Genomic DNA, 25,723 nt, shown 5'->3' with positions numbered 1-25,723 from the left:
CCCTATAGCATGGCCACAGCCTTTCTAGGGCCTGGCTTGATGGCCCGATTGTGACACATGCATTTTTACAGTCACCAAATATTTGGGTGACGGGTCCATAAAACCAATCGTTAGTAGTGGTGTTGCCAGGGTGTGGGAGAGGGAGCGGCCGTCCCCCTGACTCCGCACTGGTGCCCAGTGTGCACCCCACCCTCCCGCTGGCACCCTATTATCCATCACCCATGGCACCAAAAGCTGCCTTCACTACTGATCATTCGGGTACCTTGTGAACATGTTCGTCCAGTTCGTCCTACAGTTCCAGGGAGACTAATATTCCATGACAATTATAAAAGCTGATCAAATGTGGCACTAGAGCTGTTCTGACATCAACGTACAACAGTAGCCGACAACCTGCTCCCATCCTCCCACTTAATAGGTGCGGGTGATCTATGCCAGCAAAGTGGAGCTCTCACTGCCTTTGCAGCTCTCTTGAACCAAAAAAACAGCATTTTAGGTGTGGTGTGGGGCCACAACCCTGATGCCTGTTTACAAGATGCACTCGTGTCAAAACACCCTCTTCTTTTTTATAGCACCAATCTTTACCATGGTATTGGGCGACCCAATCCTTGGGCGTGCGCCCTAACAACTGGCTTATAATACATCACTCCGCTGGCCGCATGCACGGCTATCCACACACATCAATATACAGCAAGGACTACAAAGAAATGTAGTTGTGCTGTTCGCATAATGCTCTGCATACTTACACCATACAATGCCTCAACACCTCTGACTGCAGAATGCAGCGCAGTCCTACGATATGGGCATGCTGAACAGACGCCTCCCTACTCCTCTCAGCACCCATCCATATGCCTGACCAAATTGGTTGGGTTCCATGTAACAATGTCCCTGCAAAAATGTTTCCTGACGAAACGTTAGTGTTTTTTGTGGAGACATTATTATATTGAACATGCGGGGGACACCCGCGCAGCCCCTGATTTCTTTTTATAAGGGGAGCAGGGGACGTGTCCCCAACCTGTCCCCATATATAATGTCGCCATATTTGTCAGGAGGATAGCTCAGTGGTAACATGCTCGCCTTAGAAGCAAAACGACACGGAGCAGCACAGGTTCGATCCCCAGGTCCACACTTAAAAACCTCTGGGTATTAAGCGCGTTATAAATGACCTATCATATATAATGTCCCCAATGGCTTTTCCCGGGGACATTATTCTCAACTGGGTAGCTGCCCTTAATTGCAACATCACTCTTAAGGACCCTCTACCTCTTGTCTGGTCGGACCACCATCTCCTCTCGCTAGATATCAATAACCTAGTGCCCAAACAGACTTTTATTGCGCCGGCCTGCCCAACTAGGAATAAGAGCAACATCACAGCTGAAGCTCTAATACCTCTGGTAGTCCCCAGTCTGAACGCTCTACCAGACACCGATGACTTAAACCTGCTAGTCAACACCTGCAACAACTCCATGTCCAAAGCTATCAACATCATTGCCCCGCTGAAAATGCACAAAGGTAAACCAAAAGCTCACCTGAACTCTTGGTACACCCCTGAACTGAAACTTCTCAGACAACAAAAAAGCAAACTAGAAACACTGTGGAAAACTACTCCCTCTACAGATAATAAAACTAAGCTCACTAACATTATCACTCTCTACAAAAATAAGATAATATGTGCTAAAAAAGAATCCTACAACTCTAGGATAACCCAGGCAGGCTCCAGCACGAGAGAACTATTTAATATATTGAAGGAACTTGAAAACCCCAACTCACTTACAAATACCTGCACTAAGGATAAACCCTGGTGCACAGGCATCCAGAATGCCTTAGCCAATAAAATCACGGGGTGCCAAACCAAAATTAAACATAAACGACAACAACTCACCTCAAGCTCATCTCCCAGTCCAACCCCACCATCTCTCACTGTTATCAACTCAGGCTTTACTTTCAAAAAGGTAATTATACCCGAAGTACAAAAAAGTATTGCCTCCCTGAAACCCTCTAACTGTAAAGGGGATAGCTGCCCCGCCCAGATCATAAAAGATGCAGCCAGGGATCTATCCCTGTTCATCACCAAACTAATAAACCTATCATTCACCAGCAACTCTATCCCAAGCAACTTGAAACAATCATGGGTTCTACCACTGTTAAAAAAATAAAACACTCGACCCGTCTATACCAACGAACTATAGACCCATCACCACTGTCCCTTTCTTACTAAAAATCCTAGACAGAGTGGCCTATATACAAATTCAAGAATACCTAGAAACCAAGCAACTACTAGGAATCCGTCAATCGGCTTTCGTCCTCAACATGGAACAGAAACGGCCCTTGTTGATCTCAAAAGTCAGATTGACGAACTCAAAGATAAAGGTAGGGCTGCCATCCTCCTTCTTTTAGACCTCTCTGCTGCTTTTGACCTGGTTGACCACAAAATCCTTTGTCACCACCTGTCAACGGCAGCACACTTTTCCCATCCGGCTATCTCATGGATCCATCCTCGATAACAGGACCATGCGGGTCTTCTCTCCACTAGCAGCGGCCAACCCGATTCCCATCACCTGTGGTGTCCCACAAGGTTCCTGTGTTTCGCCCACTTTGTATAACATCTTTACAAAGCCGTTATTCGACAAGCTGGACCATCTGGGTGTCACCTAAACCAACTATGCAGATGACACCTAGATACTCCTAACTCTATCCAGCAACTACAATATGGACATCAGCCGGATCAACAAAGTCTTCTCCATCATTCAGGCATGGATGGCCACACATGGCCTCTGCCTGAATGATGACAAGACTGAATTGCTCCTTGTCGGATCCCCTAATGCCATCCCGAAACCTAGTCCCAGCTATACTAACTTCACCATTGATGGTAATACTATTCCCATCGCTAAAAGTGTAAAAACCCTTGGTTTATATCTATATACCAACACCAACCTATCCAAACACATCAATATGACCGCCTCAGCCACGGCCTACAGAGGTAAGCTGATTAGGGCCTGCAGACTGCTGCTATCCACCAATAGCTGCCTCACACTAGCCAGAGCACTTATTCAGTCCAAACTTGACTACTGCAATGGCTTATATGCAGGTGCAAACAAATCCATAATCAACAAATTACAGGTCCACCAAAACAACACACTCCGAGCTGCTCTTAACATTCCTAGGAGAGAACACATTTCTGCTATTAGAAAATCATGTAAATGGCTTTCCATCCAACAGAAAGTCGATCTAAAAACTATCTGCCTCACTTACAAAGCCCTTAACCACCCTGCCCCGCCCTATCTAACAGACAAATTTACCTTGAAACCCACCACCAGAATCACCAGATCCACCAACACACTAAGTCTGGTGGTGCCTAAATATTCCCGCAAAAGAGCCGGCCGATCCAGCTTCCCGGTCTTAGCCGCCCAACTTTGGAACACACTTCCACTGGACATGAAATCCATCCCTACCTTTCAACCATTTAGAACCCAGGTCATCACCTGGCTACTGAACAAATAACTAACACCACCACAGGTCCTTTGGGACACCTCACATACACACCACAATGCACCCACTACCACCGCACGCCCTATGACACAGCCTCCATATATCCGTCTCTTATGTACTCATTACAAATGTATTGTGACATTTTACACCTCTGACGGCTCTTGTATCCATTGTATATTTGTAAACTGAATAAATTTGGCACTATTGCTCCTACGTATATACCTGCCATGTAACCATATTCTTGAGCGCCCATATACCCCTGGGTCTGGAGCACTTTCTAAATAAAATAAACAAACCAACAAACCTGATACCACTGGTTGCTGGTCTTCAGGAGCTTGGCCAGCCCTGCTAAGCGATTTTGGCCGAATGCACACATGCATCCTAATCCAACAATCTGGACTTCGGTCCTCCGAGGGCCTTCCCACTAACAGTGCATTGAGTCTATAATGGTAAAAGGGCGCAATACAAATGACAAGTACAATACAATACCATTTACCATTAAGTTCTGTGAAATCACACAGGACTTGACCTGTGTCTCTGGAGGTTCTTGGGGCCTGATTTACAAAGACTTTCTCAATGGGAGTTTCTCTTTGTAAAAAAAAACCTTTGTAAATCAGGCCCTTAGATGGGTAAAACTAAGGAGGGGTTGAAAGTGTCAAATTAGGTCCAAACACCGCTCAGTAATGGGGGTTTGTATTGGATTAAATGATTAAAAAAATAAGTGGATGACCCACAAAATGATCCGAAAGGTTTCAACCCAGATTCAAGTAGCTTGATTAGACATAATAATTTGAGGAAAAACATTTTTGTCAGATTTGTGCATGATCGCAGGTTCTTAAATCTTGGAATTTTCGGGAAGTGACTGCTGTATGACAGTCGGATTGTCATTAGGCGTGGGGCACTTCTGGGAAATCAATTACCGTAAATATTTGATGTGTTTCGATAATCTCAACTATATTTAATAGAATGCATTGATATAGATGAAGAACTTACGTTTTAGGCAAAAATGAGGGGATTTGTTTCAATATTGTAAAAAGCGAACAAAATGATATGCAAATCTGTATGGTTTGATTTAAACTAAAACGCATAAATAAATATTATTGAGGATTCTTCTCCCATATTTTATCGTGTCACAGGTCTCCATGGGGTTCATATTCCCATGTACTGCGTTGTCCCTGCCCCCTTCCCACGCACTTGCGCGATCTGAATGACACCTGGCCTAGTAGGATCGTTGTTTGTCCTCCCTTTGTTCCCCGCCCTTGCCTCGTCGCGCCTTCAAACACTTGTGTATAGGCGTGTTATAAATGCCATAACATATCATAACATATCATAAGGTCCCTCTATGTTCAGTATCACAAACCCTTACATTGTTATTGTACCAAAAATCCCCATTATGGCACACTTTCCCTGCACAACAAAAAACAACATTATAATTTGACCTCTTGTAATAAGTTAACAAAAATCAATTGGAAACTAAGACCATCTTTCTGTCATCAAAGCCAAGCCCTTCAAATCCAACTTTAATATACACCAATTCGCTTACAATGCAGCGCTTAAGTGCTGAAACCTATTACCCAGGCACAATAGGCACAGAAGGTGAAGAAAGCTTCAGGGTGTATAACTGCCTGCTTTGCCCCTGGCACTCATCTTCAAAACTATTAGCCCTTGTCCCTCGTGCCAAGTGCTTTGATTTTAGCCTCGTTTTGAAAAAAAGAAGTGTCAGAGGCTGATAAAGCGACTCACAGATGGCTGTCGTGCAAGTTATGCAGTCTTGAATTTGTATAGCGCCTACTGCCATAGTTCATGGCGTCTAAGCACCTTTGCCTGTCAGAGAGGCAAAGGAGGAGTAAGATAGAACATTCAGTAGAGGAAGGAAGGAGCAAAGTAGGGTTGGCAAGTGACACTTGGTGGCCTAGTTCCATCACTCTCCCCACTGTTTATCTTTAGTGAGAGGTGGCTGGTGTTGCAGCAGAGGGGCCATGGATGCTGGCAGGGGAATTGGCAAGGATGACAAAGGTGGGCAGAGTGGGAGGGGGCCGAAGTTCAACGCTTCTGATCCTATTCCCTCTGCATCTCACATTTATAAGCGCCAAATGTACATATTTCTCTCTTGTCTAATTTCTGTCCTTCACCCCACCTCCAAACTTTGGTTTACCAGCTGATGTGCCCGATAGTACCCATCAGCCTTATCCACTGTAGTCAACAGTGAGGAATCATGGGACTTTTCGGGCAAGACATCTGGTGAGCCGCAGGTGCCTACACCTTCCCTATCCCTGTTTCCTTTGCATCTCTTAATCACTCTTCCCCCTCTTCTATCATGGCTGTCTCACATTCATTTGCCTATGTGACACTTTACATGTCTCACTCTCACTACACACCCTCCGCGTGTGTGTTCATTAGCCCTACTCCATTTGGGCTCTCACTAGCCCCCCTCCACTTGGGCTCTCACTAGCCCCTCTCCACTTGGGCTCTGACTAGCCCCCCTCCACTTGGGCTCTGACAAGCCCCCTCCACTTGGGCTCTGACAAGCCCCCTCCACTTGGGCTCTCACTAGCCGCCCCTCCACTTGAGCTCTCACTAGCCCCACTCCACATGGGTTCTTACTAGCCCCTTCCCCATGGACTATCAATAGCCCCCCTCCACTTGGGCTCTCACTAGTCCAAGTGGAGTCACAAGACCCTTTTTGAAAAAAGCAACCCTAGATCCAGACGACCTGGCCAACTATCGGCCGATTACGAACCTCCTGTCTACTGACAAAATCTTGGGAAAAGTGGTTGCTACACATCTACTCACCAGAATCAATCAACTCCACATCCTAAAAGACTATCAGTCGGGTTCCATCCCAAGTGTTCCATCGAGACGGCCACCATCCAGGTGGTGGGTGGTTCCCTCCAAATCATGGATAAGGACGACCTGTGCCTCCTCGCCCTCTTTGATGTCTTGCTGCATTTGACATAGTTGACCACTGTATCATCTCTCCCTCTTTACTGACATGATGGGATTCTCTGGCCCTGTCCTGAATTGGTTTACCTCCTACCTCTCTGGCAGACACAGGCACCAGGCCGCCTAGACGAACACTTTGTGTTCTAACCGACTCCCAGTCTCCTGCAGAGTCCCCCAAGGGTCCATCCTCTTACTGATACTGTTTAATCTTTACATAGAGCCTCGTACAATCCTCAAAGAAACAAATTTAGCCATCCACCAAAATACAGATCATAATGTTGTAAATGAGGACATTGGTCATCTATGTGATTACCTCGCCATCATCCAGTCCTACATATCAGCTGCCTACCTCAAACCTAACCCAGTAAAAACTGAATGTATCCGTATCGATCCCCACACTAAAGAACAACTTTCCCAGCAGCGGCTCAATGATATGCACCAAGATGGATTTTATCCGCAACTCTCGGATTCAGAAAAAATCCTTAGGATTCAGCATTGACAGCAGCCTGTCCTTCCAAAAACACATAGCCAAGAAGGCCCAAACAGCCTGGCTCCAAAACTCCACCCATTGCAAAATCAAAACCATCATCCTGCCACTGGACTTCCAGGCCACAGTGCAGGGCATTGTAGTCTCGTAAATTGATGGGGGAAAGGCCTTCCTGATGGGGTTCCCAGCCACTCACTTGGCTCCCCTAAAAGCAGTCCACCACGCTGCAGCACACCCTATTAAGGTTGCAAGGAAATTTGACTGACCGAATCACTCCCATGCTATGCAAACTACATTGCTTCTCCTGCAGGCCTGGTTACTGTTGAAGACTGCATGTATCATCTACACAGCAGTCACGAGTAGCACACAGTGTATCTGGTGGCTAAGCTCCACATATCTGGTGGCACATGCTCCTCGTGCAGCAATCAACCAACTGGCTTGAATCACAACTAATCTGCTAAGAGAGGACCCACACACAATCCTCTTGCCACACACCCTCCCTCTGGAACTTGACCCCAGTATCGACCTGGAATTCCCCACGATTCTCCAATTTTGCAAATCTCTAAAAAGAGGCTTTTTCAACAGCACCTGACCTAGAACTAATCATAAACTAAAATCAATATTCTATGTAGTGTCACAGACACATGCCTGTCATTTTCGGGGGGAGGGCGGAGGCAGTGCCATTATCACTACACAAAGATATTCAAACCACTATCACACACAAAGAACAGTAACATGAATCTGGTTCACAACAAATGCAAAATGTAGAAAATCAAAGCACCGCCACAATCACAACCCTGTCCCTACCCGACTCCTGGGCCCATCATTCATTGATACAATGAAACCACTGCACTTATCATGAACCTGCAACATTCCAAACTTGCTAAAGCAAGGGAACTGACAGATTTAGAGAAATGGTACAATAACAACGCTGCTGGATTTAGAGCATCACACTAATGACAGCCCTGCAGATTCTGAGCACTGACACAATCACATGACATCTCAATACAGACCACCACCACAGTCACATGCCCCTATCTGTTCCCTGGCACAATCACTGTTTTATACAGTGACATCTCTGCACAGATCATAAACCTGCCACATTGAAAACCTGCGACATCACTGACCTGCCAGATTCAGAGAAATTCTACAATAACAGCACTGTCAGATTCTGAACACTGCCACAATCACATCCCTGAAAATTCAGAGGACTGTCACCATCATGGGTGTGTCAGAATCAGAGCACCACCACAATCACTGCACCACCCTACACTCCTGAAACCAGCATGCTGCACGATTCAGAATACTGCTACAGTCAACCCCGTGACTGATCCAGAGCACTGCCACAATCACAGGTCTCAGAAATTCGAGAACAATCACTCTGCTGACGCCATCCGATCCACCGCACGCCCGCACTGTCACATTGATAGAGAAGTTTCAGTTGCAACTCTGTCACATTGTCACATTCACGGCACTGCTGCAATCAGGGACCTGCCACCTTAAGAGTACTGCTAAAATCACAACTCTGCCACACGAAGATCATAGTACAACCCGAATGTGCCACTTTAAGAACATGCCTTCATCCCGGCCCTGTCACATTCATCGCACTGCTTCAATCACAGGCCTGGCAGATTCAGAGAAATGCCACAATTGCACACCTGACAGATATAGAGTATTGCTACCACCACAGCTCTGCCAGAATGTGGGCATCGTCTTAATATCAACCATGTGAGATCATAGAGAATCCCCTCCATCACAGACACAAAGCCCTGCCACATTCTGATCACGTGTCAATCACAGCCCTACCAGATTCAGAACACTGCCACACACAGAGTCTTGCGAGATTCAGGGCAGTGCCACAATTCAGACCCGTCAGGTACAGGACACTGATACAATCACATCCTGGCCAGCTTCAGGCATGCATGGCTGCAAAGAATTGCGAGCAATGCCACAATAGAATCCCTGCCAGATTCAAAACACTGCCACAAAACAGCCCTGTTCAATTCGGAGCAGCGCTACAATCAAAGCTCTGGTAATTACAGTGTATCACTGCAATCACAGGACTGTCAGATTCTGAAAAATGTTACAACCAAGGCCTTGTCAGATACACAGACTACCACAATTACAGCCCTGTCAGATCCAGAGCCGTGCCGCATTCTGAGCCCTGTCACGATCAAAGAACTGTCAGATGCAGAGCAATTCAACAATCACAGCCCTGCCAGACTCAGAGTAATGCCACAATCACATCACTTTCATTTAATTATTTTATTTTTTACATTTGTATAGCGCATAAAGAGCCCATGGGCATTGAAGCGCTATTACTTGCGGATCACTTGGTTACAGGAGATTGTAGAGGTTGAATCAACCTATTACAATAATGTTACATTTATACAGTTTTTGTCAGGTTACAGGATTTTGCATTCATACACCAAGGTACTGATTAGATATACATTTGCAGGTCATATATATTTAAGTGCGCAGATAGGTATCAGCGGACTACCAAAAGCATAGTCCTGTCAGATTTATAGCGATGACATTATAACACGGGCATAATGACCCCCATTCAGAGCACTGCCCCATCCTAGCCCTGCCACCTTAATGAAGTGCCACATTATCAGCCCTACCACATTTAGTGGACTGACACTTTCAAACAACTGCAAAGGGACTCCTGGCACACTCCAGGCCTGCTACATTGAGAGCATTAACTCAATGACAGCTTGCCTAGTTCAGATCCTTGTTAATTTCCATCACAAATTCTGCATGGCCATTTATTTGTGGAAATGATTCTTTAGCTGTATAAACATGTTCTATGTTGAATGTTGGCATATGTTGGCATATTATGCTTATGTTGATACTTTTATTCAGAGCTCCATTTGAATATGAGCCAGTGAGGCTAATGTGATCATCCAGGATTATCATGTATATGTAAACCTCTGAAGATATCTGTGCATTGGGGACCGGGTATATAGACATCTACATTCTGACACCAGATGTCCCTCCTTACCCACTCCTTCTCTCTGATATACAAAGCCCCAATTGGGCGACAGAAGCAAACACTTTATCCCCAATCCAAATTCTGAGACTCTCCAAATTGCTATGTATGGTACAATGTTACACACACTTTAATGTTAGGGTGAGTGCAGTTAAACATGAAATAAGCACCAATCCCAGCGTGGAGTATGTGCTTAATGATTGAAGCACACAGACCTTTTATCGCAAACATGGTTCTCAGATATAAAGAATTTCTGTCATTCATAGGTTCCCAAAATATTCTCTGGTTTTATGCGACCATGAACCATCATTTATGCTATTTTATCACATTCCCCTTTTTCATAGTGGTATTTGGAATGAGTAAAATGGAAGAGTATCAAACTGTCCATCTTAGAATGATCACATTGGATCAGAAAAAAAACACATAGCACTCTTGTTGGGGTCAAACAAGTTGCTCAAAATGCAGGGTGATTTTCATAGTCCAAGTATGCATTCTATGATATGATAGGTTATTTAGCTTATTTATAACGCACTTAGTACCCAGAAGTACGGACCCAGGAATTAAACCTATATTGCTCCGTGTCATCTTGTTTCCAAGGCAAGCACGTTGCCCCTGAGCTATCCTCCTGCGACAAGCAAGGACTGCACTGTTCACGGCCACCCTCATCTTATCTCCCTCACCCTGACGCTTGCCTAATCCCTTACTCCCCCCACTCTCACCCTCCATGGCCCACACTAAGCTTGCCATGTCCCTTTGCACCACTGCACCTCCCCAAGGTTCACCACTCACCCAGGCCACAGGAAAATGAAAGAGTGGACATGTTACGTGTTATGTTTTATTGTGTACAACAAAAATCCATTCCTCTTTGCACCCCGGTATGCATCTCCAGGTTGATAATAGCAGTAGTAACCAGTTCCAAGGGATGTACTTGGTGGTAAAAGTCAGGGAAACACACTAAATAAACTCAGCCCCTGTGCCTTTCACCCTCGTTGTGGCCCTTTGAGCTAGGTATTTTTGCGTAATTCTAGGTTTTAATAGTGTGCTTTATTCAGTAAGACTCCTTGGTACTTATTTCAAGTGTGCCTGTCTGGAATAAATGCTGGCGATTCCGTCTCTGGCCTTGTTTCCGGACCAGAAATCTTCAAGTTTGCCTATGGGGGCCACGGATATCCCGGCGGCTTGACCTGCTGGGAGTTCAGGCCCCTACCGGCAAACAAATGGCTGAATCACCAGCACCGTGTGATTCAGGAAATCCCATCACATGGAGTCCACCCGGACTCTATGGGAATGTGAACTTATCGGCCCTCCGCCAGCCGTAATATCCTGCTAACACCGAGATATCGGGCAACAGAGACGGTAAGTGCACATATGCCAGTATACTGCTGGTAATACCAGCGGGATTCTGGTAAACTTGAACTATAACCACAATATAAATGTGCTAGAATTCGTTATTAGAAATGAACATTATACAATTGTAAAAAGAGCCAGTTTAGAATAACACAATAGAATAATTTCCCTTTCTCTTATGGCTTCTTTTGCCAAGAAACTCACCATTCTGTCTTCCAAAAACCTCTCCCTTCTTGGAAAGGGCCACACTCAGATTAAAACCTATGATTTGATACTTCTTTGAACATCAAGGCAATGTTTAATTGTGCATGCTGGACACTGATGTGTATGCAGTGCCGCCCAACTCCTTCAAATTGTGGCGCATGCACAAACACTGACATTTCACCAAAAGCGGAGAATAATAAACACAGCTGTAGCGCCTGCCGCTTTGCCCTCTCCCCCGTTATAAGGTCTGCCAGAACCACAGGAAGCCCTGCACCCCTACTTGCATCTCCCCATCTCCACCTTACGGAAAATTCACTCACTCTCTGCTGGACACACATGATGAACATGTATGTCTCCAAATAGCAGGCCAGTCATACCTCGGGGAATGCCTTTGTCATTGCTGTTCTCATTCTATATTCACCCATAACACACACATCACTCCCATTTCAAGATGTCTGTGTCCTTTCCCTGCTCTGCTTTAAGCAGGATGTGCGATAATTGTAGCAAACAACTTAACCCTCACCCACTGAAAGAGAGAGAGATAGTGAGAGGAAGAGAGAGAAAGAGAGAGAGGGGGGGAGAGATGGAGACAAAGGGAGACAAAAGGAGAACGAGAGTGCAGAGAAAGGGAGAGAGAGAGACAGAAAGAGTGAGAGAGCCCGATCGGTGATTATAGCTAGTGTTCATTGTATTTAATCATCTGTGCGTGCAGTGCATGAGAGAGAGTGTCTGTGTGCATGCATGTGTGTGTCTCTGAGTAACTGAGTATGTGTTTATTCTGCAGTGTGTGTCTTCTACTTTGCTTTTACTATAATTATGGAGTATGTAGTGTGTGTTTGTGTGTGTGTGTGTGTATGGGCTGTGTGTACTTCGAGATGTTATGAGTACGCCTGTTGCTAAATCTCCAATTACCATCCTGGGCTGCGTTGTGTTGCAGCTTCTGTGCACATGTACACAGCAGTGTGTGGGTCAATCTCCATAGCACTGGTGGCAGGAAGTCCCAATGTCTGCCTGGCTGAAGATTTATTAGAACGACACTCTCTAGAATCTATGATGGGATTGGCAGAAGTAGGTGCTGGCCAATTTATGCCAAACTTGACAACAAAATACAGCAGAACTTTATTTAGAGGTGAATCCACCCCCAGCTGTGCCAGCAATAACCACTGAAAATGCTCATCAGGCATCCACAGACACTCGTACATCATCTCAACACACACATCCCTTCACGCAGGAGATGAAAAAAGGTTTCTGGGTACCGCAATCCTGGCCAGTTCACCGCACGGTGTCGATCCCACTGTCATGTATCATTACATCCCCACAACAGTCCAGTGTGTTGATATTCAGCATCGCAGCGTCAAGTAAACAGCAGAGTTTCTTTTTATAAATGCCACATGATATAATAACATTATTCTTCTAGTCAGTACATAACCAAATATCTACCCAGATTACAGTAGAGTGATTTGTTAGATGAACCTAGATACTCCCGTATTCATTTTAGAAAATTGCTTTTCAAGTACATACTCTTTATACTTCTATTTCCCTCAAGTCGATAAGGATAATAATATTAATAATGATAATGAGAATATTAATAATAATAATAATAAGAAGAAGAAGAAGAAGAAGAAGAAGAAGAAGGAGAAGGAGGAGAAGAAGAAGAAGAAGACGAAGAAGGAGAAGAAGAAAGAAGAAGAAGAAGAAGAAGAAGAAGGAGAAGGAGGAGAAGAAGAAGAAGAAGAAGAAGAAGAAGGAGAAGACGAAGACGAAGAAGAAGAAGAAGAAGAAGAAGAAGAAGAAGGAGAAGAAGAAGAAGAAGGAGAAGAAGAAGAAGAAGAAGAAGGAGAAGGAGAAGAAGAAGAAGAAGAAGAAGGAGAAGGAGAAGGAGAAGGAGAAGAAGAAGGAGGAGAAGAAGTCCTGAATATGTCAGTGCTACCAGATCAGATAGAAATATGAAAAATATTCTTCAATTTTAGAAGTTCTATTGTGACATCATGTGTATAAATTGTTTAGTAATTAAACCCATTTATAACATGCAATTGATTGTTTTACAGAAATTACGGTAGAAGACTCTAAAACTGGAGGCTATTTTAGAAGAGTATTTGTTTTTTAAGAGGACATTCAAAACAATTGAATACATGGCACGAAACATAGCAAAACATGGAAATATACTCATTGTTCGGCGATTTCCCATATTGTTCCCACCGCATTATTGGTAATTTACTTTCTTTGGGATTAAAACAGCTTCTGCCATTAGAGCAAACATTTGAATCCGAAACAGGTCACTAAAGATCACAATTCAATACGGCCTGGCATTGGCCTATGAGCCAAAGGTTGCCTGAAAGATGTGAACTTGATCAGAATTAAGAATCAGATGGCTTTAACTGATTTTCAACAGGAAAAAATAACGTGTCAGAGAAAAGGGGCAGTAAATCACTTTTCAAATTTTTGATATATGATTCCAGATAGTCAGAGATTGGGCAAAACTACCAGCAGCAAATTATGATTGCTAAATGGAATAAAATGAACATCACTGGATCGCATTATATCTCTTGAGCTGAAGCCAAGTCAAGCTTATGTAAAATTATGTTTTAACCAAGATTTCTTTTTCAAACACTCCAAATGGAGGTCACAAGACTATATCTATTAACATGCAAGAGAATAATAATATTTTTCTTTGGGAGGTGGGCACATATTCTATGGCACACCTTTGCTGGACCAATATTGTAGGATGTCTGAATCTCATCTAATTTGAAAATGTATTTCTGAGTATGGATGATCAAACACTCAATGTCTTAAACAAACATCTCCAAAATTGCACATAGCTTCTCTTTACTCTCTTGATGTTTTTCTAGAGCAGGATTTGGGATACTTTTTAAAATGTGCACATTCAAAAATCTTTTCAAACAACTGTTTCAATGGTATAAGGAGGATAGCACAGGGGCAAAGCACCAGAGGTTCGAATCCCGGATCTGCACTTAGAAACCAAACTCAGGTATGGTATTAGGCACATTATAAAAAAAAACAATTAAATACATTCAAATGAAATGAACTGTTTTACAAAAAAATGGGCAATACATCTCTGCATATGTGTGACTACCACACATGAATTACTTTGTGTCCAATTATGATATTACATAATGACATGAATGCACTTCATGTTCGGTGTTCAAATGAGTACTAGACATAATTTTGTAGAAATCGGGAGATTTTATGGTTAATGGACACATAACCACCTGACACAGTTTCCTTCAAGGTCAACGTGATGTTTTAGGATTGAATAATGAAAATTCTATTTTTTCTTTCTGACTAAAAATTGCCCGACCTCTTGCAATGAAATGTGTTCAAATATTAGGAGCCAGGCGGATCACTAAAGTCTTTAATTGAAACCTCCACAGTATTTTGTTATACTTAAATGATCTTACACCCCTTGTAATTGCCCCCAAATTGCGACAGAGTGAATCGTCTTTGTTCTAGCTACATAAAGGGGAGAGTATATGTAATAAAATCTTTGCAGAATTGTCTTCCACAAATTCTGGGTAAATAATGTAACCGGTTATCAGCAATATTACAAGAATAAGCTTTATCCAATTGATGACATAATCTACTTGCAGCAAATTCTATAGGAGTGGTTAGCAAATCTGTTCAATATATACTACAAAATCATTGCTATTACAATAATAATGCATTCTTGCAGTGATGCTAATCCTTGGTTTTATTGTGCATATTTGGATATATCAATTTCCTTCTCTGCATACACCTCTCAAACTCCAAACCAAACACAACCACAAACCTCTAGCGCAGCAAACCGCACAAACTTCACTACACTGCAACAACAAAACAAAAACACACATAGACTCGCACATCAGCACACGACGACTACCGGCCGCATACACCCCAGGCCCAGCCGACGTAACTACCGGGCTGAGGCTGCCAACAGCACATCACTGCAATCTTACACTTTTCCAGCCTCCACCCACTAACCCACCCTCCCTCCCTCTTTCAGAGCCGCCAGAGCGCCAGGGGACCACCCCGGTGGTGATAGTGCGCGGTACACATGACCTTTAACATTAACATTAACATATATACATCTGAATGTATCTATATATATTATCTTGGTTATTTTTATTTTTTGCTCTCTAAAAATAATAATTTGCCACTAGTATTTCCACATGTATTAAAATAGATAGATATTTACATTAGTGCTTGGACACTTGGAGCCAGACACTCATGGAATTGATCTCTTGTTCATCAAACCATGCCCTTTTTTGGTGTTAAAAGAACACACGCGGTTTATTGCTGTTGAACCTCATCATATCTGAAGAGACATTTAAGAAAACTTTATAATGAAATCAGTTCCATTTGTAAATCTTTCCTTATGTTTCGTCATGGAGCCAGGTCCCCGTATAACACGACTGATAGGTTGGAGAGCATAGCATAGTGACTTGTATGTCCATTTTTTTTGTAGGTTCAGACAAGATACAGGATGCAATCGATTGAGATAAGAATTCCATCCCGTCTATGTTCAAATTTATGGTAGACTCATTGATGGTCTAGGGACAATCGACATTGAGCAGGCATCTAGGTCACACTACTTGCAATCACAAAGTGAACTTATTTGCAGTCTCTGCTATGAGGACAGGGATGACATGCATGCTGACTTGCCTCATTCTTCTTTCATTTCCGAGCACAAGAAGCATGTGTGGAAAACCTCAGAAGTTCATTTCCCGCTTCTCATATGGGGTATGTTTTCGATGCACAAGTTTGAATTCCACGGCCTTTATCAGCCTTTCATCCTTTTCAGGTTGATAAATTGAGAACCCTTTATTGTGATAATATTAACAGCAACTACTACAGCATTTAGATGCTGGAGGAATCTGAAAAGAAGTGCTATATAAGATCACAAATTATCATTACAAGTTTGGCAAGCTTTCAATCTTACGCCTTTAATAACCACTAAATTCGAGCAAATGTTGATTTTGTTTGCAGGGACCACTTGCATCTACACGACATTTCGAATTATAATAGTTTGTATACAATGTCACACATGACCTTGTACAATTCTTCCAGAATATAACATAAAAGTCAAATGCTAATTTACTTAGATTTTGCATCTAAAATATCATCTACATAGATGACAAATAAATGGTTAGCAAATCCTATATTTGTATCTGCTTAGAGAGAGCTGGAACACATGTTTTTCAGAATTCTTAAAGCCTAGCTCTAGAATACTTGGATATAAAAAGAAGACTCATTTCTCCGAAGGATGCCTGCAAAAAATGACACGGACCTTAATGTTTTTGATCAATAGGAGAAGTTCCTTGCTAGTGAATAGGATTGGAAAAATTGAAAAGTGAACATTTCAATTTTTCCCTGATGCACAAAACATGCAAACATTCAGAAAACAAATGAATCCAAGAAATGTATAAAAGCAATATATGGATTTTGGCATAAAAAAATCAATGTGTGAGTTAAGACTCCCAATAGGCAGTTAAAAATTGCATTACAGGGAGAAAAAAAGATTTGCTTGATTCCCAGAATGTCAACTTGAGAGATCCAATACAGTTTGACAGAGTCAGCAATAATCTTTTTTTAAATCATAAATACATCCATTAAATAAATGTTCACCTGTTGGCTACTAATGACATTTACATTAAACATACAAACACTGCAAAGACTTAAGAACCTGTTTACCAGAATGGTAGGAGAGGTTTGCAGGGGACTACATACTGATTTCACTACAAAAAATAGGTCTAATGTACACGGGATAGGAGTACATTGGGGCTCCCATGATTGCAAAGTAATGCATGTTTAAGTGAATCAAGTTACTAAAGATCAGGCCTTGGGCGGCATTTAGGCCATCAATGCTCTGACGGTTCTCGTGCTCTCCAAAGGGCTGTTTCTGACCAAAGCAACACTTTTCCCCAGATATCCATCCCACAAATGTTCCCTATATCTATCTGTCAGCAAAGCAACCACAGTTTCACACAGTGAAACACTGCATGTCCTGGCCTCTTCATACCATCACTGGTGCAGATGAAACAGAAGGTATATGTTTGGGATCACAGGAAGTTAATGGTTGAACGTTCCTGCTTCTGCAATATGTGCCAAAGGATTTGGGTGAAAGCAGAGGAGGAACTGGCACACATTCTCCATGACTGTCCAGGCTGCCATGCCAAAGCATGTGAAAAATTGAACCCACCATGTGTAATTATTGCATATACTTTATTGGTTGCAACACTGAAGTCTATATCTGGCTCTTTTGTTGATCGAATCTGGAAAATGTGGACAACTGCCCCTGGTGACCAAGCTCTGTATTTCGTGTTCTTTTGATGCCGTGGACCAATCCGGCAAAAGCCGCCTGCCACTTCTGACAGAAGAAGTCTGTGTCATGGGCACTGTTGGGATAATGCAAAGCACAGACACTAACAGCATTGGTCTGCATTTAGGGGACAGGTCCTGCAAATGAGAATGGCCTCCATTTACAGGCATTGCCCATATTTGGAGGACCAGTTTGAATACTTCATAAAGGATTTGTGGCCCCACAAGGTCAGTCCAAGAAAAGTAGCCAGAACCTGAGGTCAGGGCCTTTGTGGACTAGTCAAGGTGGATGAAATCTACTTGTCTAGATCGCCCATCACTCGCCTCACCTTCCACGCAGGGGCCCGGACGTCATCACAGCAGATTCAGTCGCTATCAGCCTCTGAGAATGTTTCAGCAAACAACCATCCCTTAGAAACGGTGCCTGGCTTCCAACAGATATGGCATGGACTCACAACTTGCAGCTACCCACACCACAGGTTTCTGCATCTGCCTCTACTCCTATCCCAGTAACAAACCCCCATGACCCAGGACCACGCACCTCGAGGCCAGCAAAAATGGCAGACGATCGCTGTACATGAGAACATTACAATGCCTTACATCTCATCTCTGGTTCAAAAAGCACAGCCAAAGGCTGCTTTTGGAGGCGGTCCATGTTTGATGAACCACCCCAGGAATGTGCACCGTAGCCACTTGTAAGGATGACCAATATTTGACATTCCAGTCAAGCATGCGTGCAGTGACGCTTCAGGTGTACATGGAGCAGCCTAGCAGAGGTGTACCGCAGAATTCCCAAAATGCATCATTAAAACCATTTCACGATAAAGCAATAGTTGTGGGGATGTTAAATTGACATGGCGCCTAGAAACACTTGTGTAGAGGCGTGTTCTAAATGCCATATCATATCATGTGGGACCATGCCACGCTACATTAAAAAAGTTGTATCCAACCATTGCTTCACCTTGAAAGCCCTGATCAGAATCCACTATATGAAGTTAATAAAAGTTTTTTTTTTTATTAAGTGTATTTGGTTTATTACAAACCTTTCACAATTAGCAAGAGAACATTTTTCTAACAAAGAGATCAAGCTTAAATAAGAGATCAGACGTAAGAAAGTACAGAAAGAAAATCAAGAACAAAACAAACCCTTAATAAAATGAAAAAGGAAAAGGTATTATCAGTGATATCCTCAAATATATAAACAACGCCAGTCACAACAGAAAGAGGTCTACAATCCACAGAGTTCTAGTTCATTAAAAAAAGACTTACCAATTCATAAAAATGTCAAATGTCTGCTCCTCATATAAAAGTAATCGTCTTGCACTGATGCGTGTTTCGCCCTATCACAAAATTTCTCTTTCTCAGGGGATACAATTCATAGTGACTTTAAAGAAAAATGTACCTGAAATCATTGCACTCATGTACATTGAAATAAATGCATAATCATTTTCCTAAATGACTAGAGTACTATATTATTGACCAGTCAGACCCATCAGGTCAGGTTGCGCGCATCATGAGCTGAACCTTAGGGTATAAGCCTATGTTCGAGCGTGGTGACAGCTGCTTGTGCCCGCCCAACCATTTTCCCTCCCTACTCCTTCCATCCCTACTTCTCTCTCCCCACCCCTCCTACTCCTCACCACCCCTCCCACCTACATGAGGAGGTTGCGGCTCACAGGCACTACTGCGCCACTCCTCTCATGTCCACCGGCCGCATAGAAATGGAAGAGCAACTCTGATCAGAGCCTTGCTTACGTTTCCATAGCACCCATGCTAGGTTAGTATTTCTTTGAAACAATGGGATGCAATCCGTTCATTCAAAGAAATGAATTGCTATTAGCACCCCTGGACGTAAATCCGGAGTGCTAATAGCCAAAATCACGAATTCCTCCGGATGCCCTGAGAGGTAACATCCTGGGGCCCTCGTTAATGAACTCGGCTCACGGCCCATACCACCTGTTACCGCCAGAGGAATTTGTGATTATAGCTAAAATATGGTAAAGTGGAAACCCACTCGGCCGAACAAGTAATATCATTAATGTATTGTCAATGAGACATCTCAATTGATGGCGTTATTGATGACATCAAGTCATATTGGTCTATCATTTCTGCCAGCAAGCATACACCTGTTCTTAAGTGTGCTGGAGTGAAATGCAACCAGAATTCTTGAATGTACAAACCTGTGACTCTGTTCTATTATTCATGCTTCCTTTGAGGGGACGCAGTGTGCTTTTGTATAAACTCAGTGCGCTGGCATCCTTACACAATGCTAATAATAAAATAATGCAGTCATATTTGATATTCATAAAAACCCCTGATATCTAAGATCAGTGTACCCTGCATGAGATGTTTATCTTTGGCAGGGTACATTGGGAACTCAATAGCAGACTTGCCCTCGTGCCATTCCACGCTACCCCGATATTCATGAATGATTTCACGGTGCGTCACCGCGCCCCTTTGCTCATTGAATTACTGTATGTCCCTAACTCCTTCTTTTGTAAATCCTCGGATTCCTTTGCTGCTGGATCTGCTCCCAGGACTCTTTATAAGAGGAGTTTGCATTTGCAACCATTGCCTCTCCAGATGTTTTGAACTACATCTCCAACCTTTGGCTCTTCAGATGTGTTGGGCTACAAATCCAACCATTGGCTCTTCAGATGTGTGGGACTACAACTCCCATCAACCATAGTTAGCATAGCCAGAGGTTAGGGATTGTGAAATCTTAGCCCAGAACATCTACAGAGCTACAGGTTGCAGCTCTCTCCTCTATGAGGACGTCCCTATATGCTTCACACCAAAAGATACCCACGCCATTACTCAGTGGGCAGAGGAAGCGCTTTTAATGTTCCAGAGGAGTAGGTAGAAAGCAGGAGCCTGTTCTTTGGAGGAAGGGGTTGCGTTTGCAGGGATTGCTGCTTCCACTGCAGATATCGGCTGCCTGAACCTCCCAGTTTGGATAATTTTGATTTATACAAATCAGTACTATCACTAATGGCTAATATTTGAGTGTCAAGACGCAATGCAGTGTGATTGGGGTTTGGCATGCATGGTACACATAATTATTTTAGAGAGCAGACAGGGCAAAGGGTGGAGCCGAGGAAGCATTGTTGAGGACTCGATACACAAAATTAGCAGTGGTAGAGAGTGGTCTGGTCAGACCCTCCAAGCCAATGATTTACATGTGACTGTCTGGAGAGAGCTCCTTCTGAATGGTTGAGTTTTAGGAAAGAGACTTTTAGGTCATGATTTCCCGTGCACAGATTATGCAATCTCCAGCTTCTGGAAGTCTAGAGTGCGCGAGAATATTTCGCAGGCGTCTCAGAGAGGGCACAGAGGTGCACGGGCACTTCCCCGTATACCCCCATGGCAGCCGATCTCTCCTTGCAAATCCCAAAAACGGGCTGGGAGCTGGGGAGGTGGTGGAGGAAAGAAAGGGGGTGCAATGAACCCACAGCCAGCCACTCAATGCATAGTCAAGTCTTCGGCACATTGTCGACCCCTGAATACGCGTTATCTGGCAAGTCCCACATAGATGCGAGCTGTCATTTTATCCTGGGAGGATAGCTCAGCGGCAACGTGCTCGCCTTAGAAGCAAGACAACACGAAGCAACGCAGGTTCGATCCCTGGGTCCGCACTTATAAACCTCTGGGTATTTAAGCGCATTATAAATACTCAACTGATACAAAAACAATTACACAACTAAAAAACAAACAATTAATATAACAGTGCCTTGGTGCACTTTAAAATGCAAATAAAAAAAATACATTATAATATTTAGCCAGATAGTGCCCAAACATATGCTCAGTAAGCATAGCTGTGCTGAAGAGATGGGTAAAATTCCACCACTCTCTGCAAATTGAAGGTTTGACATTTCCATATAGTAAATAACATGTAGGAACATTCATGTAAGCATGAGTGTTTCTTTTGATTGCAGATCTAAGCTGCCAGGGGCTTTGTCAGGTACCTGTCAGCCTTGCCGTTTCCACTGCAGCTGGTATGGGACAAGGGATCCCAGGCTCTGTGGAATCAAGTGCAGGTGTAAATCGGATGAAAGTGCATCCTCTTGACCAGTGGGAAGAGCTTGTGTCTTTGTCAGACCAGCTATTGGCCATATGTTGCCAATCGGCTGATTCGCAAAAGGGAACCTCCTTTTGAAACCCACTGTGTGTGGTCAGACTCACTTTTGTGAGTCAGCACAAGCACAAAAAGCCAGTGTTTAGTCCACTTCCTGTGAGCAGCATACAAGCAAGTACATAACATTGTTGTCTGAATCAGTCCAATGGCGACTTGTTTTCTGCTTTGCCCCGGATAATCAGTGGTTCTCTTTGCTATTTTCGGCCACTTCAATGTTATAGATCTGTTATAAATAGTACAGTGGAACTGGATTTACTGACTGTAAACATCTGGAATCTTATGTTCCCTTGAATCTTCTTTTGACAGTCCATGCCCAATTCAATACCGCAGTTCAAGTCTATTCTGTTGCCTGTTCATCCATGAAACTTACAAAGACAATTAGTTGAATGTCAACTTCAACCTGGCAGCAGGTGACACATACATGCTACAGTCTCTCATTACCAGATGTCTCAATTCTAGGTAGCCAACTAAGGACTACGGGTGCTGTCAAGACGAATTCGATGTATTCCCATCCTAGCTCTCCCAGTTCCCTGACAGTCTCATAGCCAGTGTCTAGCAAGCACCCAACTGTAAATAGAATATGTTTCCCCAAAACGCTACGGTGGCACATCGTAAGAAAACATGGCACCGGCTCACATGCATATCTGGTCCTTTTCATAGTATTTGGTCTGATTAATTTACTAATATCTACGAAACATACATCTTTAAAAAAACATCATAATTTAATCTTCTGATATGTTCCTTGTTTCTGCACACAGGTAGTCTGACATTCTACCCAAGAAAAAATCACATCTGACATTCCTGAAAAGGTTTTGTGAAATGAATAACTCCTATCCAACTTGTATACTCTGAATACAGAATGCATTCTGATATATCAGAAGAGATAGGTGGGTAAACTGTGGGCCTTCGTATTGAAAAGAACAAAGAGGCAAGAGCCCATGATTTAATAAGGCAACCATGTTTATTGCCATGACCGGTGGGGATATATTTTGAGACCTTTGGTAGACATTTACAGCTTACACATAGGGTCACATGTTTAACTTTTGTGACATTGGGCCTCATTACGACTGTGGAGGCCACAGAATGAACGGTGCTGGTAAGGGACCGGCACCGTTCATTCCGGGCCGCCACATTACGAGTTCTGCAGCGGGTTCTGCTCTGGGCGCCTGGTCAGACCAGACGTGCAGAGCGGGACCCGCTAGCAGAAGCAGATGCTAACAACGGGCCTGTCATTAACGGGCCCGTTGTTAGCATCCTCCCCTTTCCCATTTGAGCCCTGTGGGGCTCAAATGGGAATGGGGATGTACCGGGTCCGGGTCCCGCAAAAGGAAATTACCGGGCCCGGTAAGTCCCCTTTTGCGGGACCCGAACCCGAGTTTGGAGGTAGCCATGCTACTAAAAAAGGCATGACAACCTCCAAACTGGTAATGAGACCCATTGTGTATTAAACTTTCAAGTCTATGGGCCTCATTACAAGATTGGCGGAATGGGTTAACGGGTACCACAAATGGGTGCAGACCCGTTAACTCCATTCCACACGATTACAAGCTCCCCTCGCGGGACCCGGTAAGGACCGCCTGGTCAAGCCAGGCGTCGTTACCGGTTCCTGCAAGTGGAAGAGGGAGCAAACAACGTGCCGCTCGTAATCGGCACCTTGTTTTCTCCCTCTCCCATTCCCATTGAGACCTATGGGTGCGAATGGGGAAGGTCTGGGCCTGGGTTCACAGAGGGAGGAATTACCGGGACCTCCGAACTTGGAATGGCCCGGTAATTCCCCATTCTGGGAACCCGGTAAAGGAGCCCGGTTTGGCGGCAGCCATGGAGCTAATAGCATAATATTTTTATCTTACAGTCTTACAATCGTTCAATCCTTACGTAAGTTTCTTAAAGTTAAAAGTCTATTGACAATTTAACTAAAGTGAGGCCACTGTTATAGGCTTTTCCAGCTATAGATATGTTTGCCAAGTCCACTGTGGACCATAATAAAATACTATTAAATAATATTTTGAGCCATTGCCTTTCACGTTGATGTATTCTCATTGCCACCATGCCGAAAAATCATGTGCGACCATCAACTGTCCTATTTGGTCTGCAATTTTCCATATATTAGTTGGAAAGGAACTGCATTAGGTCCTTTTGGTGGTTGCATATTTCACACAATTCAAAAAGGTCTCTGTGAATGTTATTGTTGGTAGCAGTCTTCCCGAATTTAAGTTGAAATAGTTAACCCTCTTCTGAGCTATTTGTTCAGGAAATAAGGCCATGTTTACAGAGGTGTTCTGGTGAGGTCAATGATGTCATAAGGAATGTATGCATTTTCAACTTCAAACTCTAGAGTTTGGGCAGTAGGTGTATTTTATTTCTTTTTTTTTTAATAATGCTACATCCTTTATAGAGATTTTTGCACACACTTTGACGACCAATTCCATACAAAAGACACAATGGAATATGAATACAAATCCTAACAAATTCTGAGAGGTGCTGTCTTTTTGTTGGCAGTGCTAAGGCTAAAGTTGTTTTAAGAGGTTCATATCGTCAATTAAACTGTCACGCTTTTATGTAAAATCCCAATCTAGATTCTCTGTGTCTCAATTTATTTTCCCATTTCTTTCTTTGCATTTTTAAGAAAAATCCAAAGTGTACCAAGGTGTGAGAGTCAAGATCACAGTGAAAGAATTACTGCAACAGAGGAGGGCGCTCCAAGCAGAAACCACTGCTGTAAGTATTGTACGTGTATCGTCTTGTCGCCATGACTTTGTCAAAGAGGTTGCATGAGTATAGAAAGAGGCATGCAGATACTCTTGATGTTCTTCTCTCCTCCTTATTGCTCCGTTTGATGGGATCAGAGTTGCGAACTAGCCTCCAGGTAATGTGGGGCACATGTACCCAGTCCTGCCATTGTAACCAGCCTCACTTTACATGCTAGGATTGTAGTTTCAATTCTAACATTATAAATCCGTGCCAATACGCCCACACATGCAACGCACTGTTAGATAAAAATCAAGGCATTAATGATTATGCTCCGAGAGTCAGAGAACTTACATTGAAACGAGAATAATATACTTAACAATTCCACGTATGCTTCACTGGGCACTGGCATCTAGGTGGCATCATCTCAGTTGTGCCCACAGATAATACGTCGAAGAGTTGTTACTGAAAATCGTGACTTCAGAATTGTAAGCACAATTTTAAGCGCAACCACTACATGAGTTGTCACTGAAAATGTTTTTACACTTTTAACCTCCCATTTTCATGGACACACTTTGGTATGCAGATAGGGCAACCACGCGACTCTGTGTCTACAGGAACCAATTTGTCCAGTTCTAGATAGCCACTTAACAATCACCTGCATTCTGGGAGTTGTAGTCTTCGTTGACTTAAAATGAAAGAAATCCTAACTTGAGCACCTGCAAGCACTGATTTAAAAATGCGAGCGATGTCCTGGGGACATGCAGCAATCTGCTCAAGATATATAGGTTGTCCCACAAATGCCTTTACCCAGTGAACCTCACATTACCCAGTGAACCACACATTATCCAGTGAACCTCACATTATCCAGTGAACCACACATTATACAGTGCATTATCCAGTGAACCACACATTATACAGTGAAACTCACATTATCCAATGCACCACACACTATCCAGTGCACCACACATTATCCAGTGAACCACACATTATACAGTGCATTATCCAGTGAACCACACATTATCCAGTGAAACTCACATTATTCAATGCACCACACACTATCTAGTGCACCATACATTATCCAGTGAACCTCACATTATCCAGTGCACCACACACTATCTAGTGC

The 25,723-nt window shown here is 43.3% G+C and overlaps 1 protein-coding gene and 1 long non-coding RNA gene across 2 annotated transcripts in view; one reads left to right on the top strand and one right to left on the bottom strand.

Moving 5' to 3' along the window:
* Window positions 1-25,723, top strand: part of POU2AF3 (POU class 2 homeobox associating factor 3) — a 52,875-nt gene that overhangs the window by 5,717 nt on the left and 21,435 nt on the right. The window contains exon 2 of the mRNA XM_069614314.1: window positions 24,536-24,627. Within this exon, the coding sequence (XP_069470415.1) occupies window positions 24,536-24,627 (92 nt within the window). The remainder of the gene's footprint in view (window positions 1-24,535; window positions 24,628-25,723) is intronic.
* LOC138487763 (uncharacterized) overlaps window positions 1-25,723 on the bottom strand; it is a 167,493-nt gene that overhangs the window by 127,542 nt on the left and 14,228 nt on the right. The gene's annotated exons all lie outside the window — the stretch shown is intronic.

Source organism: Ambystoma mexicanum, chromosome 9, assembly GCF_040938575.1.
Source record: "Ambystoma mexicanum isolate Mex_15411 chromosome 9, UKY_AmexF1_1, whole genome shotgun sequence".
NCBI classification, from domain to species: domain Eukaryota; kingdom Metazoa; phylum Chordata; class Amphibia; order Caudata; family Ambystomatidae; genus Ambystoma; species Ambystoma mexicanum.
Note: the sequence above shows the minus strand (reverse complement) of the source record. Positions and strands in the feature narration are given on the sequence as shown.